Source organism: Poecilia reticulata, chromosome 18 (assembly GCF_904066995.2).
Source record: "Poecilia reticulata chromosome 18, P_reticulata-male-v2, whole genome shotgun sequence".
Classification (NCBI taxonomy): Eukaryota; Metazoa; Chordata; class Actinopteri; order Cyprinodontiformes; family Poeciliidae; genus Poecilia; species Poecilia reticulata.
Genome location: NC_088847.1, coordinates 3375953 through 3396623, shown reverse-complemented (window position 1 = coordinate 3396623; position 20671 = coordinate 3375953). Strand labels below are relative to the sequence as shown.

The 20671-nt window shown below is 41.0% G+C and overlaps 1 protein-coding gene across 2 annotated transcripts; it reads left to right on the top strand.

Annotated features, from left to right (window-relative positions):
- Positions 1 to 410: 410 nt before the first annotated feature.
- On the top strand, positions 411 to 20412 carry fxr2 (FMR1 autosomal homolog 2). Of its 2 annotated transcripts, none has more exons than XM_008435025.2 (17): positions 411 to 1156; positions 5587 to 5639; positions 8731 to 8824; positions 8909 to 8980; positions 10738 to 10886; positions 11000 to 11093; positions 11194 to 11310; positions 12658 to 12828; positions 12904 to 12982; positions 13699 to 13808; positions 14109 to 14195; positions 15801 to 16029; positions 16164 to 16343; positions 17492 to 17686; positions 17770 to 17877; positions 17954 to 18042; positions 18861 to 20412. In XM_008435025.2, the coding sequence occupies exons 1-17, from the start codon at positions 1106 to 1108 to the stop codon at positions 18951 to 18953; spliced, it is 1971 nt and encodes a 656-aa protein (XP_008433247.1). In that variant the 5' UTR covers positions 411 to 1105; the 3' UTR covers positions 18954 to 20412. The 2 variants fall into 2 exon arrangements, with proteins under 2 accessions (XP_008433247.1, XP_008433246.1); XM_008435024.2 differs by having other exon boundaries at positions 13699 to 13856.
- The last annotated feature ends 259 nt before the right edge of the window (positions 20413 to 20671 follow it).

Genomic DNA, 20671 nt, shown 5'->3' with positions numbered 1-20671 from the left:
CACTAACAAGTTGAATATGACCTCTTCCTCCCGTCAGCAAAAACGGTTTAACAAAAAAACTCCTCCCACTCCCTGTCATCATTAATTCCAGCCGAGCCGGTCGCCGGCCGACTGTTAAGGAATGCTCCCACTCTCTCTCATCAATGAGTGGGTAATATGGAGTACGGGAGTCGGTCAGTGTGAGTGAAATTGTAACTGACACGGAAACAAACCAATGAATTGTGTTAGGATGTGAATCGTCTTCAGTTATTGGTCCCACTCAGAGACCAACCCTGATTTGCTGAGCCAATAACTGATAAAGATGATTGATTGACGAACATTTTAACCAATTAGAAACCCATATTTTCTTTTAGGCAGGTTCTCGAGTGAAGGGGTGGGGTGTTCGAGGTCATTCAGACCCTCTTCGACTCACTCTATCAGCGTGTGTTTGAGGGGTCGGGCGGCTGGTGAGGAATAGTAGCCGGGCGGTTGCACATTTCAGACGGAATTTGAGAAAGACACACCGCCGAAAAATTGCACCAGAGGCTGAAGAAACCACCCCCGGTGACGACTTCTGTGAAATATCTCAATGCAGCGTCTGCGCCACACGTCCAACTAACAGAACGCAAACCGGCTACCAGACACTAGCCAAGCTAGCTTCATCCCTGAAAACTGACGGCGTCTGGCTTGTGATAGCTAGCCTCCCAGCTAATTATCCAGCAGCTAACATCATTTAGCGTGCTTCTTCTCGCGCAAGTCGAAACTACAGCAGCCGCTCGCGTTGGAGCCGTTTAGCTCGCGAGCTCTGAATCTCACATTTGGACAAAAACAAATAACGGTCCCCCCTCCGCACACTCCTTCCTAAACTAAACTGCCTGCCAGGGGGGACAGCATCTGCGTTGCCTTGCTTGTTGTGACACCCATCACACCCATCTCCCCCAACCCCTTCACCTCTGCCCCCTCCACCTTTTTTTTTTCTCCTCCTCCACCCGAAACACTGGAAATCCAGAGGCTGCCGGAGAGCGGCGAAGGGCCGGTGAAGCTGGGGGTGGGAACGGCTCCGGACTCGCAGGGAGTCGCAACGGTTACGGACGCCAAGCACAGCCGTGGGGATCTATCGAAAAGCATGGACGGGCTGGCCGTGGAGGTTCGCGGCTCGAACGGGGCCTTCTACAAGGTAAACTGCTTGCAGTGGTTGTTTACTGTTGTCCCATTTTAAAGTTTTGTTTCATGGAAAGGCTGCTTTGTTTCCCCCCCTCCTGAGAGATAAGCTAGCCAGTGTTTCTCAGCTAACGTTAGTGAGGAGGAGGAGCAGATGTGTTCCATTCAGGATAACCGCTAGCTGGTCTTAGCTGAGAAGCTAAGTACACTTGTCATCAGTATGCATGGTTCTTGTCTATTCTTTATGAGCAAATGGTAATATAAATTCAATATATTTAAGAAAAAAGTCCCCATATATTTAGAAAACACGGAATGAAGGCATTTAAACCCGGAGCAAGCTAATAAAAAGCAGCCAGCTGTTGTGCAGCTCCTGTAAGAATATATTTGTGGTCTGACTCCCAATGAAGGCAGCCCTGAGGAGGAACGGTTGCTATACAGATAAATACTTTCTGTTTCATTTCTGTGTAAGCCTCTGCCGCTGTTACTCACTGAGAGAAAAATCTAATTAAATATCAAACTTGATTTCTCCTTTAATTCTGTACATTTTAAGTACAGAATTAAAGGAGGTATTCTGAAACACATGGCTCTTCTCTTGAAGCTTTCAGCTGCTCTGCCAGCCCACATCACAGTTTAAGCAACCATCCTATATTTACTCCCACGTTGCTTCACCTGTTGTTTTTGTTTTACAGGGTGACCGGTTTAACTCTGACGTGGTTGAACACTTTCCAAAACCATTTGCCCTCATTATTCCGCTGCTTTCCTCCTTTACATGGACTGGTTTACATTTAATTTCCCGCTCTGTGTGTGGGGCTCTGTCTCTGTAGAATTCAGCAGGTGTAAAATAAACAAAATGAAGACCCCAGCTTCTTCAGGATCAACTCTTAGACTTCTCATATGAGGGAAGTGAGTTGGCACGATTTGGGTTATTTGTCCAGGATGAAGGTTGGAGAGCTTGTGGCTTTAATCAACCACATGGTTGCTGACTACATGATGAAGATTTCCACTCATTTCCATGAGTCACATAATGTCAGGAGGGCTTAACTTTACTTTGCCCTGCGGCATTTTTGAAACGGATTAATTTTGAAGACAAATCCACTTCTGTACTTGTCTTAAACAAACATTTGGTCCTCTGCCTAGACATTACTATTTGGCCGTTTTAGTTGGTGTTTTTTGTTGTTGTTTTTTTTTTTTAATCAACTGAAAATGCTGTTCATGATCAAGATTTTCTGTCCCTGTTACAGATCAGAGTCTTTTAAAATGAACACATGGTCCCAATCAGGACACTTTGTTAAAAGCAATGGAATCGGTTTATAATAAATTAACTCTACGTTTGACTAGTTGGTGACTCTGTCCCAACTTACTCATAAAGACTTTCTGGAATTGGCACAATCTGCTTTTCCTGGTGATGATGGATATTTCGTCCTACTTGTAACTTCTGCAGGACAGCCTTAATATGCTGCTTCAACTTCATGTTAACGTAAATAATATTAGGTAATAAGATAATATTGTAAAATGTTCATAGTTTTACTAGGGAAACGCCGTTTTAATTGTCCCTGATTTTCTTAATTTGGGGTGATCTGCGATTGGCCGATGAGAAAACGATCTTATCTACCTTCGCAAAGGTCACATCTGGGTTTCCCCGGTTAGTAACAGTTACCACTGTTACCAACTTAGTGATTTAGTATCTATATTTAGTGTCTGTTCAAACAAACAAAATCGCTATTGGCCTAAATCAGAATTGGCAGGTCAGGGTTTTTAAATATCTGTGATCCGCCAGAGAACTGCAGTTGTTGCACCTCTGGCTTTAACATTTGTTTCTATCTATTCTCTAAAATGCTGCTGCATTCTGCAATAAACTCTCATGTTGCCCCTGGCGATGTTTTCATTCAGACTCTGAAGTGCAAGGCTAACATTAGCATGTTGCTCTCTATTTTTATGTGGCACATTGATAATAAATATCGCAACATTTCCAGTTAATCATTTGTGAATGTGAAGACTTGTGATTTAGTTCTATTGCTAGGGATACCATCAGATCTTGGGACACAAAAGGAGTTAGAGCTGCAACAGCCAATACAGTCTCTCTTTTACCTTCAGCTACGCTGCTAAGGGTGAAAACATATTTGTTGTGAGGAAAAACTGAGTCATTCGATCAGCAAAACATTTTCATGAGCTGTAATTCTGTTGTCCAACACACCTGCATTAAAATAAACCACGTCTTTCAGAGGCTGGCTCCAGAAAAAGCAGCTGTTTCTATGATACGTCTGACAAAAACAGACATCCCCATTTTAAACAGCCGTCCTCATCTCCCTCTGGTCCCATTAGAGATAAAACAGACAGTAAACTACCCAAAATGCCTCAGATGCACTATAAAAAAAAATATTTGCTCATCTTCTGCTGTCACTCAAGTAGCACAGCGTCTCTGTAGTTGGCCTTTTCAAAGACACCTGAAATTTGTTGAGGGGATTGGGGGGGGACTGGGGAACTGGCAGCTGTAGCTCCAAAAGATAAAGTGGCAGCAAAGAGATGGATGCTTAAATGATTCAGCGTCGACAAATGCTTTTTTTCTAAGTCTTAAGTTTGTAATTCGGCTCTTTTAAAATATGTTGATGAAAAGCTGTTGGAAGAAGTGCTTAATTCTACATTGTTTCACTGATGAATGTTTCTGCTGTGTGGTTCAGAATAAGAATCAGTAGATCCACGACTTACGGCTGCTTCTCTCTGGAACTGCATCCACACCTGCAGCCTCTGTCAGCTGACCAGGTTTTCCTAATGCATCCACAGAGGCCTGTCGCAATAAACAATAAATCAGTCATTTTTATTTGCATGATTTATCGTTTTTCTCTTTCTACCAAAAACTGGATTAGTCTCGAGTCTGCCGATTTTATTTTTTTGTTTTTGTAGGACACTTTTGTTTTGAGGCTTCATGATTAATTTTATTTGTTGTTTCTGATTTATTTATTTTGGATATTTAAAATTTCTTCCAGTTCCAGTGTTAAATGTTCAATAGAATTTCAAGTGTATTGATCTTTGAGAATGTGTTCTTGAATGATTATGCTATTACTGTTGCATAGTTTGAAAATGGTCTCAAAACAACAATTTTATTGTTTATCACAATAACTTCTGGGACAGTGTATCATCAAACAAAATTTGTTATGGTGATAGACCTAACCACACAGATATGTTAGAACTGTACATGAATGATGTTTCGTGATTATAAAAATGAATACATATGACTCCATGTTATTCAATTACAAAAAATACTTCAGACACCCCAAAAGGAAATGAAATGTTGTTATAACTCTTATCATCAAAGTATCTTCAAAGAGTTGGGGTGATGCTGTGACCAGGAAGAATCTCCAGTAGCAGTCAGTCTGGCAGTGAATCTGAAAAGACCTCTGACTGAAGACGGTTGTCATATGAGAGTTTCATGACATAATGGCTCATCTGGGCATCAGAGATGATATTTCACGGTGACATGTCCTGAATGACATCATCATTGCTAATCCACCCCATTTGCTTTAGCAGCTTTTCTTTAAACCTCTGCCTGGCCCAGGAGTTGACAAACTTTACAACCCCAAAATCATTATCCAAACAAAATTAGATTTTTTTTGTCCAAACAAAAAAAAAAAAGCTTAAAGATTTTAAGAAAATACTATACAATTTTGTTTTTAATGAAAATTTTTTTTTATTGATTTTTAGGGTTTAAAATAAAGAAAATCATCAAAATTTCCAAAAATCATGTACAATTCAGCTTAGTTGTGATTCTCTATTAGCAAGAATGTAACGACAGCGGCGAGGAATGCTCCCCTGTAACCAGAAGAAACCTCCAGCAGAACCTGAGCGTCCATCTGCCTCTGATTGGCTGTCATATGAGCAACAGGGGAATCTCCTGAAGAAACCAGGTGGTGTTTGGGCCCACAACACCTCCATACGGCTCATTTTTCACCCCTAGAAAAGGTCCGGAATGACCTGACCAAAACTGTCCTCACCAGTTTTCCCTGCTTCCCACTGAAGTGGGATCTTCTAGTGTCACTCTTGGCCCCGTCCACCTGTTTTTACCCAGTAGTAGATGTGACAGATTTGTGAATCACATATTTTTCTTTCTCAAAACTACTCAGGGAATTTGACACAAGCCATTTAGGCTGCAGACGGACAGTCAGACGAAGAGAGCTGAGGCGTTTTCATCCCGTTAGTGAGAACAAATTTTCTCTGCTGTCGGTCGTCACTTTCACCCGACGCTGAATTCACAGCCAGAGAACGGTGTCAGCAGCAATGTGCCGCCTTGGCTTCCTATCAGGGCCCAAGATGCTCTGTTTCAGAAGCAGTCACACTGTTGGCCTGAGAGCCAGCTGTCTGCATGCACAAATCTAACGCATACAGTCCAGATCCTTATGTTTCTACAGCATGTGTGATGATTTTTTTTTTCTTTTCTGTGTTTTTCTTCAGGGTTTTATCAAAGATGTCCATGAAGACTCACTCACTATTGTATTTGAAAACAAGTAAGTGTGAGCTTTCTGTTCTGTGTACATGTATTAAATAATTGGCTAATAAATTTGGTGGTTTCTGAAATTTCCCCCTTTTTGTCAGGTTACAAAAAGGAATGATTTTCTTCTGTCTTCAATGCAGCAATACAATTCTAATTCTCAGATATTTGTACTGAAATACAGATTTATTTTATTACTGCGCCAGTAAAACTTACTTAAAAACACCAATGGCTTCACAGGCTTCATCCAACATGTAAATTTAACACAACTTTAATTTGTTCAGTCAGTGCAATTAGCAACATAAGCATGTTATTTTATCGCATAGATCTAATGTTTTTGACTGAAAATAATGACATCAATAACGGTCCTCAGTCGGAAAAACCAAGTTATCAGGCAGCTTTGCCCAGCAGCGGAAAGGAGACATTTTGGAAAGTGATCCCTCAATCAGAACCTCGCATTGACCTAAATTTCTCCGCTGAACATATCGAAGGGCAAGATGCTTGAGTTCCGGCAAGAGACGGTGAACAGGTATCTTCCTTGGAAAAGCAGCGTTATTGCAAGGACACTGTGATTTCCACAACAAGTCAAGCAAAGTGTACGTATCAGGCCTAATCTAAGGAAGCTGAATTGGAAAATATCGAACTACGGAAATACTTAATGAGACAACCACATTTATTAATTAAATGGAGATTTAGAAAAAGAAAATGTAGACGATGTGGAACAAAAAGAGCCTTTTAGAAGTCTAAATCTATACAAATTGGGAGAAATTTTGAAAACTTTCTGGGCAAGATCTCTCTCTCTCTCTCTCTATATATATATATATATATATCTACATATCAATCTATATCTACCTCTATAAATATATCTAAATATATATATATCTACATAGTGATATCAATTTATCTCTCTATATATAAAGAGATTGATATATAGATGTAGATATGTAGACATGTACATGGATATCTATAGAGATATATCTGATACATATATAGAGATATATACAGATATCTGAATGTCAATATAGATGTAGATATGTGTATATACACATATCTACATGTGTATATATATATATATATATATATCTACTCTCATTGGGGAGAGTACTCCTGGTTAGTACTCCTAGATACAACTAATGTGAAATAAATAGTAAACTGACAAGTAAATTGACTACCTTGATCAAACATATATAAACTGTAATAAACCTTTCAAATGGTTCAAAAAGTGCAATTTCGAATTCTAAATATAATGTAAAATAAAGTACGATGTCGCTCAGAGCACAAAGCATAGAATTATACTGAATAGATTTGTCTTAATGCACTGTCAGGGACAATGTCACTAATACCCCATCTAGAATTTTTCTTTTCAACATTGGGACCGATACAGATATCAAATCGGTGCTTCTCTAGTTACGTCAGATGTCGATGTATTTATTAGAAAAATGATTTTCTTAAGTGAATTCTGTGGCTGTATTACACTTGCTCATCTACAGGCTGAAGTTTATGCCTGTTTTCTTTTCAGAGTTGCCCGGAAGTAGAGTATTCTTAAACGTCACTTTTCAACTTTGCCACAGATTCTCAACTGTACTCCGGGCTGCACTTTGACTAGGACGTTCTAACATTGATATGCTTGGATGTGCTGTAGTAAACCACCACCTCTCAGCATGGTGCAGGGATGATTGGGTGACTTCTGGAGGCATTAAGGGGTCTGAATCTAAATGTACACTTGACTTTTTTTTAGATTTGTATTTGTTTAAAAAGAAACAGTGTTTGTGTTAATGATGTATAATCAAAGTTGTAGTTGTAACATGACAAAATATTTTAAAAATCCCCAAGGGATATGAATGCCTTAGCAAGGAACTGTAGTCTTTAAATAAAAGCTCAAAGGAGAGTAAGTTGGAAATCCGATGACTGTAACAAGACTTTGCTGTAGGCCTTTAAAATGTCCCTCTTCAGCACCCGTGCCTGAGACGCAGCTGTCCGTACGTGTCTTGGAACAGGTCATTTTAAAACCTTCCTGCTCTTCCCGTCTCTCCCAACCACACTGCTGCCACAACTTCCTTTCCTCATGAACCCACCTACTGCCCCCCCAGTAGGTGGGTGAGTGTAGATCGTGTGGCTCTCCTAAAAATAGTGATCCATGGTATGTGAGATAGGTGGGGGGGGGAGTGGTACTACCATACCCAGTGTCATTTTTGAGATGGTTCCCAGCCCCCCTTCTTGTCTTTCTACTTTCTCTGAGCACATGTAGGTGTTGGAGAAGTTGTCTGTGGGGAAATTCTAAAGGAGCTTTAGTTGCTTAAAAATGATGGATTAAAAAGTGGAAGAGTCATTTCAGATCAGAGGTTCTACACAAATGAGCTAGATTTCAGTGTGGTCTCCTATCTGTAATGTTGTGGTGCACCAATAATTCGGCCCAGATTTCCTTCATTTTTGCACATCTGGTGATTCTTTAATGAGAAACTGTTTTTATCCACCTTTTAGGATGTCTGAAAATCAGCCACTGTCCTCTCTTGCTCTTCCAAAAGCAGTTGGCCGACAAACCGGCCAACAAGGTCATGTCTGCACTCGGCACATGTGCGATCAACAGTACTCACCCAACTTAGTAGCTTTGTGGCTTAATTTAGCACTTTTTCATATTGTGTTTACACAATGCCAGGCTGGAACAAAAAAAAATGGTGTTAGCCAAAATTGGAATCGGCTTTTTAAAGATCAGTAATTTGATTTGAAGGATTTACCCGTCACCATATTCTGAAATAAACTCGTGTTCAGCCTCTGCTGATGATTCAAACTCTGAAGTGCTAAGCTAGCATAAGCATGGTTGCTCTGTTTTTATTACTTTTTATGACAAAATATGCATCAGCAGGTCGGGTGTTTTTACAGATCTGTGATCGGCTACTGCATTGGATACCTATGAAAATGATATTTAGCTAATTCAAAGATTATCTTATTGACATACATAAGACAATTTATTACAGTCGACCAAGATAAGATTACTGATGACGTTTAAAATTTTAATGAGCGATCTTTGCAATAATGACTTTAAATGTCTGAAACTAACGGTATATAACATGAACTATGTTAAATCTGTTTGTCTCGTCGTGTTGAAGCTGGCAGCCTGAGAGACAGCTGCCGTTCAGTGACGTGCGGCTGCCTCCTCCAGCCGACTACCAGAAAGACATCGGCGAAGGCGAGGAGGTGGAGGTGAGAACTGCTGCGCTGCTCCGTTCTAACCCAGGTCTCACACCTGGACTTCCTGCTGAACTAATGCGGCTGTGGTCTCTGTAGGTCTACTCCAGGGCCAACGAACAGGAGCCGTGCGGGTGGTGGTTAGCACGGGTCAGGATGATGAAGGGGGAGGTAGGTGGCTGGATGGTGGGAACATAAAATATCCTGCAGACACAAAAGAATTCACTGTCATTGTCACCGTCATCTGTTTGAAACAAAGCTAAAAGAAAGTTGTGTGAAGGTGAAAAAGTATGTATACACTTGCTGCTTCCATTTGACTTAAAAGAAAGCATCAAAGCCAGATGTTGTTAAACGGATGCTGTTGAATAATTAATAATGAATTAAACCAGCTGTATAAAAGCAGGACTTTTATCAGTTTTCTGCTCGGTGTTATGAGGGCGAGTCTGTGTTTACACAATGCCAGGCTGGAACAACACCAATGACATAAACCCCCTGAAGTCTGTGTTGTTTTACTATTGTTTAAACATATTACACTGCTTGGGTTACTGCTGTCAAGATACAAAACCCAGCGCTAATTTAAATGCAACACGCACAATAGAAATAACTGAAGGTACCCAGAATATGAGTGAGCTGAGCAGTAACTCTGACTGTGAGGTTTACAGGAGCTGCTTGGATCCTTTGAATGTGTGGAATATGAATCAACTGGCCTTCTTTAGGGTTGTCATAATATTAAACTTCAAATTCCATACTGATACTAAGAAAAATACTTTTTTTAAATGGCTCAGGATTTGCCATAATTATAATTACAATATGGCAGCATTTTAGCTTCCTTAATTAGGCCAGAAACCAATAAGTAGGGGAGAATTTAGCTGTTATTTATAAAAATGTTAAATTTAAAAATCTCACTACCTTTGTTTGTCAAAACAGTAGAACACTTAGTTTAACTAATGTTAACTAACCTGGACAGTATTATTTTTCTTTTGTAAATTTGCCCCTTATTGTAGTTCCACATTCTGTTTTGTTTTAGCTCAGTGTTGATCTTTACGCTTTCATTAAACTTTAGTCTTTATATGTATATTCTGTTCTAATTTTCTTTCTGAAAGTATCTTGATTCAGTTCTACAATGATTTCATTTCATGATAGCTGCTTATCTTCAGCATGTGCTTCCATTAGCCAATTATCTGCTGATAGAAATACTATCTGGTATTTCCCTGCGTTAATTCGTACCGCAGTAGAACGGAGCGCTGCGGAATGTGGAACTTTGAGTCTCTGTTATCGCAGCGTTGCTGCTGGAGGAAATGCAACAGTTTGGCGAATGTAATCGGGACCGTTTGTATTGATTCCTACTCAAATGAGTATCTTTGAACCGAGATGTTGATTCGTTTGATCGCCATAACCTCAGGTTGGTGAATTTGTGACAATAGGTTGAGAAGAGGTGAAGAAGTGACTGTTTAGATTCATTTGCAAACAGTAAAAAATGTAGTTCTTAACAATTTGAAGTCCATCATCAGGGCATTTATTCATAGTAGAAAACCTCAGCTTCCCTGATTTAGCATCACCTTTGTTAAATTAATCAATTTAAATCCTAAAGGCCAGATAGTTTAATAATAGATAGTTTAAAATTTTAAAAAATCTGAATCGTACAGTTTAGTTACTGGGTGCTTAACTACACCCAGTTACTGGTGTAGTTAAGCACCAGGTTTTAATTGGCTAATCTTGACTGTAGCTTTGATGGTTTAAAATTATACTAATTTCAGTAATCATCATAAAACCTCAATCAGTCCAAGTCTCTCAACCGAGCAGTAGTCTGAATAGTAGGAGATAAAACCCTAACTGCCTGATCCTGGGGATTTTTTAAAATTTCTTAAACTAAAACAGCTAAACATTGCTCCCTATAACTGTTATAAATGTGTGTTGTGCCATTTCAGTTTTACGTAATTGAATACGCAGCTTGCGATGCCACATACAACGAGATTGTCACATCGGAGCGCATCAGGCCTCTGAACCCCAACAGTCCCGCCTCTCGAAACACTTTCCACAAGATCACCATCCCTGTCCCGGAAGACCTGAGGGACATGTGAGTCCGCCTTTGTCCAGCTTTATTGTGATGCTGAGATTTCTCAGCAGCTTTCTGTAGATCACGAGCAGTGCTGTTAATGTGTGTGTGTGTGTGTGTCTTGTTTTTGTCAGATGTGCAAGCGATGACATTCACAAAGACTTCAGAAAAGCTATCGGAGCTAACTGCATCTTCTACAGCGCTCAAACACATGAGCTCATTGTCCTGGTTAGAAAATTTCAAAATCCTTTTCTTAATTTATGAAACTATATCATTGTTAGATCTAACATTGACCCGTTTTATTTTTTGTTTTTTTCCCCCCCATAAGTCTACAAACGACACAACGGTAAAGCGTGCAACACTCCTGAGTGACATGCATTTCCGCAGCATCCGCACCAAGCTCATCCTAATGTCCCGCAACGAAGAAGCCACCAAACATTTGGAGGTAAAATTTTTACCAGCAAATATTCATTGGTTTTATTTCACAAAGGTTGTCCCTGTTGGCCTTAGATTTAATCTTCAGGATGGTAGCAATGTGGTTCTAAGTAGTTATTTGCCTAAAAATACTTCCAGAGGGCTTCCACACGGTTAGCTAAAGGATGGTTGGGCCGACATGCCGAGTCTGTTCTCATTGTCAGAGTTGGGTGATGAAACTTTTCACCCTGTCTCCATGCGACCCTATTGAGTGATTGGTCTGAATTTTGTGGATGTTTATTTATGTAACCAGGCCAAACTACTCAACTTCCAGAAGCTGTTTTTTTTTTTTTTTTTTTTTTTTTTTTTTTGAGCCAGAGAACATTCAGGAAGTACGAACTGAAACCTTAAAATCCCTCTGCCCGGTTCTGGTTTGATGCAGAGAACATTCCTCTGACGCCTTCTGTTCTTTTTTTTTTCTTTTTTTCTTACCAATAAAATGAGATTATGTTTTCCAGCTCATCAATCATTATTTTCTCCTCTAAACTCATGAACTTGTGTAATAGTCGATCCTCTCATCATGATCGCTGTGTTTATTGTAGGCGAACCACACAGCAAAACACCAGGAGCGGTTTCACTGCAACTCAGCTCAGGGGGTCTTGAAACAAAAATGGTTGAAACCACATGACTGCGTGTCAACAGAAGGACTTCAGTCCCACCATGCTGGACCTTTTAGTCTTCAGAAATTTCAAGCAGACCTTACATTTAGTCGCAGGTCAGATTGACTGCTGTTCCTGTCATCTGGGGCTGAAAAACCTAAAATGTTCTTTTCCAGGTTTTTTCATATTCTTAGAACCAGTAGTTTCCAAATAGCCTTAGGTCAAAGATTGTGATTTTTAGAGTGCACAGATAAATCGGCTAGCCTAAAAACTGACCCGATTTCCTTAATTTTGGGGGATCGGCGATCAGCTGAAGTTTGCATCAGAAAACAATCTCATCCACAGATCTTATCTACTGCTGCAAAGCTGTGAAAATCAGTCGGTGTCCCTTAGAGAGGGCATTGGTTGACTGTCAACACGCCCCCAGTTACTGTTACTGTTAACAGTTGTCCCCCCAACTGTAGCTGAGTCATTGTAAATAACTTTTCAAACACACAAAAAAAAATTGTAATCGGCTTTTAAAAAATTTTTATCAGGCAGAACACTGCTATCAGTGCGCCCACATGAAAAGGAAAACACAAGGACTTCCAGCCTTATTCCCTCTGGGGTCAGTGGCTGAGCTGATGAGCAGAACACCAGCGTAAAATGAACCAGTGAGACACGAACCTGTCCACTTTTAGTCTTCCTGACGTTGCTTGTGTTTGGGTTCCCTTTCTTAGACCAGTAAGCAGCTAGCAGCAGCGTACCAGGAAGAGGTCAGAGTCAGAGAGGACCTGATGGGCCTCGCCATCGGCTCCCACGGTGCCAACATCCAGCAGGCCAGGAAGGTGCCTGGAGTGACGGCCATCGAGCTGGAGGAGGAGAGCTGTACCTTCAGGATCTACGGAGAGGTGAGCGCCCCACTGAGGCCGCTGCCGTTAGCTGCAGCTTCCTGAACGCTCTCTGATGCTGGACTTGTGTTTCAGACTCCTGAGGCTGTGAAGCAGGCGAGAGAATATCTGGAGTTCAAAGAAGACTACTTCCAGGTTCCCCGGAACCTTGTAGGTGAGTGAAGCAGCTTGACCTTCCCATCATTTGATGGCTTAAGCCGTATTTGCATGGGATTAGTTTTATCTGTTTGTAATGATTGCAAATTTTCTGTTTTTAATCCTGTGCGAGTCGGAGAGGTCAGTAATTTAAGGAAAAATTCCCTTGCTGTGTTTTGCTGAACTCTGAGGTCCCGTAATAACAGTGATCACTTCTTGCTTTAGATGCTGTGTAGTTGGACTGATTATGGTAGTATTTTTCACTCTTTGCTATTTTTATAATACAAAACGCTTCAATAGAACTTTCCTGCCGACAGTAACTGAAGAATTTGATTTAATATAAGTAACAACAACATTTAATCTCCCTTTGGGATCAATAAAGTATTTTTGAATTTGAATCAAAATGGTGGCTCCCATCAAGTATTGCACTGTGCGGTAAGAATGGTTTACCTCTGTCATACAGCTGACTGGCACACTGAGCTGCGGCCGCAGCCGGAAAAGTAGTTTGAACATCGACTCCTGATTCCTCAAGTTGACTCGAAACAGCTCGTTAACGTCATATCTGGGAGATGTATGTAAATTTCAGCGACATCTCAGGATTTGGTCCTCCCATGCGAATGCGCCACATAAAAAGCAGACATTGTGGAGAGATTCATTTCTTACACGGCGTCCCCAGATAATGTTTGTCTTGTGTGAATATGGCTTTTGACGGTCTTTGCTTCTGTTTCCTTCCAGGCAAAGTCATCGGAAAGAATGGCAAAGTCATCCAGGAGATAGTGGACAAGTCGGGCGTGGTCCGCGTCCGGATCGAGGGAGACAACGACAAAAAGCTTCCCCGGGAGGAGGTAGGCAGGCAGGGGGCTGGCAGAGACGACACTGCCAGCAGCAAAGAGGTGAATGCTCCGTTCGGCCCGTCTCTCTGACACCCACATCATTCCTTCTGCTTTGCTACTCCACGCTGCCTCTTTGTTCCTCCTGCCCTATCAGTAGTGCTTCCACTATAACGGCTCTCAACACACAGCTAGCTGTATTTGTAGTGTGTGGCTCTCATGTTCTGTTGCTATTAGTCGATGGATTGACATGTTTCTGTTTTTTGTTTTCGACACCTTGATTAAACCCTGAACTTGTCGTTTGTGCTTCATTAGGGCATGGTTCCCTTTGTGTTTGTTGGAACTAAGGAAAACATCAGCAATGCTCAGGCCTTGTTGGAGTACCATGTGTCCTACCTGCAGGTTGGTTCATCCAGTTTCTCTCTCTTAAATACAGTAGATTGAAAAACTCTGTGGTCCAAAGCTAACCTCAATCAATGTGAACACACCCGCACTGAAATATGGAGGTGGCAGCATATTACTGTGGGGATGCTGTTATTCAGCAAACTTGGAAGAAATCTTTAAACAAACCTAAATCACCCAATGACTATCAGCAGAGGGTGTTCTACAAATTAGTAGAATAAAGATGAAATATTACCAGAAAAAAATCGTAAAATTACTATCAAAGTTATTTTGAGAGCTTAGTTGTGATGTTTACGATGAGACGTGAGCAGCTGGTCTAGTCTGTGTGGTTTCCTTCAAAATAGACACAGCAGTTTGTGTAATCACTTCAAACTGCTGCTACTGTTAACAAAAACTAAGTATGTCCTATTTGTAAAACCAATAGCAAACTATTATCTTTACAAGACGCTCAGCATTCCTCATTTTAATATTTAATTTTTTTGTGTGGAAGTTATTATAAAATGACTACCTCAATCTTCTAATATTATGACTCTATTCTTGTATTATTAGAATCTTATTTTCGCAATAATTGATATTTTGCAAAATATTGCTTATGTCGTAGCCGACTGATTTTGCCTTGTTGCTGAAATATGCTACACAAATAAACTTGACTTAATATGATGACTTTATTCTGGTAATATTTACTTTTATTGTGTCTTTATTCGGGTAATAGGACTTTGTTTAATTTTATTCTTTTAATCTTATGACATATTTGTCATATGACTATTGTTACGACCTCATGTATCGTTTCGACTACATTGTTATATGACTTTATTCTTATGTTCTTATGACAATGTATATAGGATATTATATAGGCCTAAATTTTCAAATGGGTGCATTCCTTGTTTTCATATCTGAGTTTGCAGCAGGGGGTTTACTTCTTTCACTCTGACTGCGTTCCCTTACTAGTCCGTTAGTAGTGAGCCTGCAGGCCCGTCACCTGTCTCCTGCTGGCCTGAAGCCTCAGGAGGGAAGTGGCTGATAGTCTGGTTTTGGCCTTACCTCATGAGCTTTTATAAATAGCTCCTCGCTGTGGGGCCGGCTGCAGGGTGCACCAGGGTGTAGGTTACAGGCTATCCAGACCCTCAACTTCCAAAGATAACTCCAAGCCCCCCCTGCCCTGCCTCGTTTCCCCCTCACCTCCCATAAGGATCCAGCTGTCATTGGTGGAGTCAGCTGTCACACTCCCATTAGAGAACTGCTGCCCACTTCCTTCTGCCTTCAGGGCCAGAAAGTATTTCTGTAGTGACAAACACAATGAAAGCATCTTGTTTCTAGTGTTTGTTCTGCTCTAAGGAGTAAAATTGGGGAGTAAAAAGTTCACATTCAGACTTGTTAAGGACTTGGAAACAGTCATTTGACTATAAATATTTTTGCGTTACTGCCACCTACTGGGGATTATGAGAAAATGCAAAGAAATGACTAGTTTTTTTTTACAGATAAGATTTATTAAAAACAAATAAAGCGGTAATTTAAATAAAGTAAGGTTTACCTTATTTTACCTCCAGTATGTATTTGAATACGTTCAGCAAATACCACAGAGGTTGATAACAGCATGTTCTGCAGGAGGTGGAGCAGCTGCGCCTCGAGCGCCTCCAGATTGACGAGCAGCTCCGTCAGATCGGAGTGGGATACCGCGCGGCCCCCAGCCGGCCCGCTGGCCCCGCAGGGCCCGGTGGCGACCGGGAGAAAGGTTACATGACGGACGAGAGCAGCAACTCTCTACACGCCTCGCGTACGTACGGCGGGCGTGGCCGAGGACGAAGAGCCTCCAACACCCAGTACTCTGGATACGGTGAGACGGAAGGAACAAAAACACTTCACCTGGATACGATGCAACAGTGTTTTCCCCCTAGATTTACAGCTGATTATTAAAAAACAAAAAAACACATTTGTTTTTGTTAATAAATGTTTGATTTTTGTTCCCAGGCACAAACTCCGAACTGTCAAATGCTTCCGAGTCGGAGGACGTCAACGACCGCGAACTGAGGCCCCGTGGCATCGGTGGGGACGAGAGAGGCTCCAGGCGGGGAGGCAGGGGCCGAGGTGCAAACTCAGGACGGGGGCGCGGTGGCCCTGCAGCCAAGCCCTCCAACTCAATTAGCTCAGGTATGTTACATTTCATTGCTCTTTTCAAGTCAATCGCCCTGGTATCTCTGGAGGAGCTGCAGAGCCAAGGCTCATGTGGAAGAAATCTGGCTTCTATGGAAAAGGAGAACCATTGTCAAAAGAATGCAAAATGTACAGACCCATTCAATAAATGAGAATATTATTGAAACGTTTATTTATTTTAGGAACTTTAATACTAAATGACACATTAAATAGACTGACTACACACAGATGGATGTTTGAAAGCCTTTATTTCTGTTCTGGTTTTTTGCTTACATTTAATTAAAATAGCAAATTTAAAATTAAAATATTAATTAAAATCAGACCAATAATTTTTTTCTTTAAAAGAAATGTAGCCATTATGTTTAATATAGGTTGTAATTGGTCAAAATATACTTTTAATCTGATGAATGTCATCAGAATTCATATTATTTACTGAATATAACTGTTCTTGGTTTGGAAGAAAACCAGTTGGAAGCTGAAAAACACGCTGGAGGCTCAGTGACCATAAACACAGACAGAGCTATAATGGACTGGTTTAGATGGGAGCATTTATGCTTAGGTTGGCCAAAGTCCAGCTCTAAATCTAATTGGCAAAATTTATGAATGGATGTCCACAGATTTTGGACATAAAACAGATGTTTACAGATGCAATCCAGCCTGACTAACCTTGAGCTGTTTTTACAAAGTATGGTCTCAAACTGGAATGTTTAGATGTTCAGCGCTGGAAGAAAGAGACAGGATTTTTTTTCTCTCTCTCTCTACAATTTGTCAACATTTTTTAAAATGAAATAATTTTTCGTCCATTTCACAATCAGGTGCTAGTATGCCCAAATATATTAAATAACAATGTAATAAAAGAAACAATGTTGAAGTTTATGTTGTAGTATGTGAGGTTTTCCACTTTGAATCATTTATGTTGTAATAAGTCTATGTGTGATGAGTAGGAGTGCACTGAGCTTAAAAAAACCTAACCTGTCAATTCTGATTCTGTCAGATACCATTTTTTTCTTCTTTTTTTACATATGTGCGTGTGTGAAATGTCACTTGGTGGTTTTGCAGAATATGGATTTTCATTTCATACACTATTTATTGAATTAACTTAGACAAATGATAAAAATGTTGAGTCATATTTGTGATCTTGTCAGTTCTGAGGGATCCAGACAGCAACCCGTACGCTCTGCTGGAGGGAGAGGGCGAGCTCGCAGACGCCGACCTCAGTGAGGGCATGGCAGGGGACCGCCACAGACGCTCCCGCCGGCGCCGTAACGACCAGGAGCCTAGCGTGATGGACGCCGCCACAGAGTCGGACAATCAGGCTGGCCCCAGTGAGAACGGACTAGGTGAGAACCACCCGGTGTGTCGCAAACAGCTGAAAGTAAAACTTCTCCAGAACTTAATCAGTTTTTGCCGATTTGATGATTAGACGAAGAAGCTCGACCTCAGCGTCGCAACCGAAGCCGCCGGCGCCGTAACCGTGGCAGCCGGCCAGAGGGAGGGTCGGCCAGTCGTGACAGACAGCCGGGAGAAAGTGGTGAGCAGCAGCTCTCTCTAGGGAATCAACACACACTCCCTCTGAGTGTTCCAGCTAACAGTTTGATGTTTTTCAGTGACCGTAGCCGACTACATATCCCGTCCTGAGTCTCAGAGCCGACAGAACCTGCCTCAGAAGGAGAACCACTCTGGACCTGAACCCAAGGTAAACGCATAGACACACCAATCAGAGTTCTGGGACTCATTTTCAATCTTTTGTTAACCAATGAGCTCCTGATTCCAGCTTTTCTTAAGGTCAAATGAAAAGAGAAATTGTTCAAAAAAAAATAAGTAAAAACCACACACAACTTAAACCATAAATAAAATGCCTTATGAAGGCCCTCTAAACAAAATTGTCCTTCAAAAAATATTAATCAGAATGGAAATAATCGAGCTCATTTTAATTTATCATGTGATTAGTTACTTACTGTACAACTGCGTACCAGAGCCATTGTATATAGAGTTAATTTCCACCAAAACAAAATCACAAATTTTGAGATTAATCCCAGACATTGTCTCAAAATAACTGGAAAATTTTCAGAGTTTTGAGTCAAAACTCTTTGACTTTTGAAACTTAGCTAAGTTCAGAATTTTCTGGCTGAAATTTACTTTGTTTTTTCTATCTACAATGGCCCCGACATGCCATCATTGTGACAGGTTTAATAATGAGATAATTGCAAATTTGACTAACTTCACCTGCAGATGGCAGTATTTCTTCTGCTATGCCATTATAGTGAGTATCTCACTGATTTTGAAAACAGCCTACTTTGAGAGTTCTTCCTACAGTAATTTCCACATCAAGCGGCATTGTTGGCACTAAAAACAATACCTTCACGTCACATTTTTGAGTTTCTGACTGGTTAGGTGCTGACGGAGCTGAAAATCTTCTGTCTCTGGTCAACAGCTGATTTGTTGTTGCATCTCCAACACAGAGCTTCCAAGATTGTTTTATGCTGAATCTCAACATTTCTCTCCCATTCACAGGAGAACGGAACCAGTGCAAAGAAGGAGGAGCGAACGCCCTCGAAGCGTTCTCCTAGCAAAGAGACACCGACTTTGGTCAACGGGGTCTCATAAGGAGACGAGCCCCCACTCCCTCGCGAACCCAAGTCTCAAGCAAGACTCCATGGCAAACTGTGTCCCTGCTTGCATTAACTTAAACCTTAAGAGATGAAAATTACCTGACAAAATACCTGAGTTCATACTATGAGATGGAAAAAGTATAAAAAACAAAAAAAACAAAAAAAAGAAAACCGACAAACGCATCTACTTAAAACCACAAGTTAACGGTGTATGCTATCCTATCTATCAGTACTTAGTGCTTATTTAAAAACTCAACTAGCTTGCCAAAAGAGAGCTGGTGCATATTTCTCAAGATACTGAAAACACAAACAGGACAAGACTTTATTATTTTTTTTAACGGTTGACTTTCTTTGTGTCCTTTTTGTTTAATGTTAATTCTGTTCATTGTTTATCACTGGTTTGGACTGGGCCGTTGCTCTCTCCACCAAAAAAAAAATCGGACGTGTCTCGGTGTTAACAGAACCAACGAGAGATGTGAACCGCAGACGTGCGAGCAGACAGTCCTGTAGTTCATGCGAAGCAGTGTTCACGCAGAGCAAAGATGGACAGATCGGAATATTGATAGACATTGTGCCTTGAATTTGGAAAAAAGAAATAAAAACTTAAGTTTTTCCATAAAGTTTGGTTTTGTTTCCTGAGAAGACGTAACAAGAGGGGGAAGTTCTTTTAGTTTTATTTTTTATTTAAAATTTGGTTTGATGGATGGAACAGAAGGGGAGTTATCTAGAATCAGAAAATGGCTGACCAGTGTAAAAGAGTGGGAAGGGGTAAACCAAGTCTGGTGCCAAATACAAAATCCTAACGGCGCTCGTCCTCATTCCGTGTATAATGGGGGCGGGGGGCAGAGCGTGCAGACCCGTTAGTGCGCACGAGTGAAGTTATTTGGCAACGATAAAACTAAACCACGAGGGTTGACGTAACAAAGCAAAGTGCTGAGGGGATGTTGTGATCCCCCTCTTGCCTATAGATCTTTCGACGGTCCAGGGCTGAGTCCAGACAGGCACACTTGAACTGTAGATTTAAATTTACAAAGAAAACTACACAGTGCCTCTTTCTCTGTGTCAGAGGGGCGGCGGCAACTTCAGCCTCCGCTGATTTCAACCACTGCAGTGGACGGCTCCGGAAGCACCGGGGGGGCTTCTAATAGGAGGGCGTGGAGGGCCGAGAGACTGCAGACTGTGGGACTGGGAGGAGAGCCACATGGCACACAGTTACACATACACACACAGAGCACCAGGAGGCGCACAGATCAATGCGGTTTGTGGGAGAGAAAAAAAGAAGTAAGATGTCTGTCCGTAGAGGGCAGTAGAGTTGGGTTGAAGGGACTGGAAACCTCAGTGGCTCTGCTCATGTTGTTACTGTTGTCCTGGTTACAGCTCTCCGTTCTTACTTTTTTTGTTGCTATTTCCACATCTTTAGAAAAATCTGAAATAAAACATTGAAGTGAAATCAACCTCTCCTGTGGAAATGAGCTCTGATTTCTTTGTCTTGTGAGTTTGCAGTCTATTTTTCTACCTTGCATGGCATTTAGTTACTGAGTGGTGCCTGTCCAGTGCATGAGGAAAGGATATTAATCCTTTTTTTTTTTTTTTTTTTTTTAAGTCATTGTTTAACAAGCTAGAATTGCTGCTAATCTACCCACTGAATGTCCAACTAATGTAGAAACTCTGCCTTGGGAGGAGAACTTTGTGACTGAATCAACTTTTTTCTTT

What these genes read in the sequence shown, in the direction of transcription:
- fxr2 (XM_008435024.2), top strand. Translation starts at nt 1,106, where the DNA reads ATGGACGGGCTGGCCGTGGAGGTTCGCGGCTCGAACGGGGCCTTCTAC. An exon ending in CCTTCAGGATCTACGGAGAG is followed by an intron (nt 12,829 to 12,903) that starts GTGAGCGCCCCA and finishes CTTGTGTTTCAG; the next exon opens with ACTCCTGAGGCTGTGAAGCA. An exon ending in CACCCAGTACTCTGGATACG is followed by an intron (nt 16,030 to 16,163) that starts GTGAGACGGAAG and finishes TTTTGTTCCCAG; the next exon opens with GCACAAACTCCGAACTGTCA.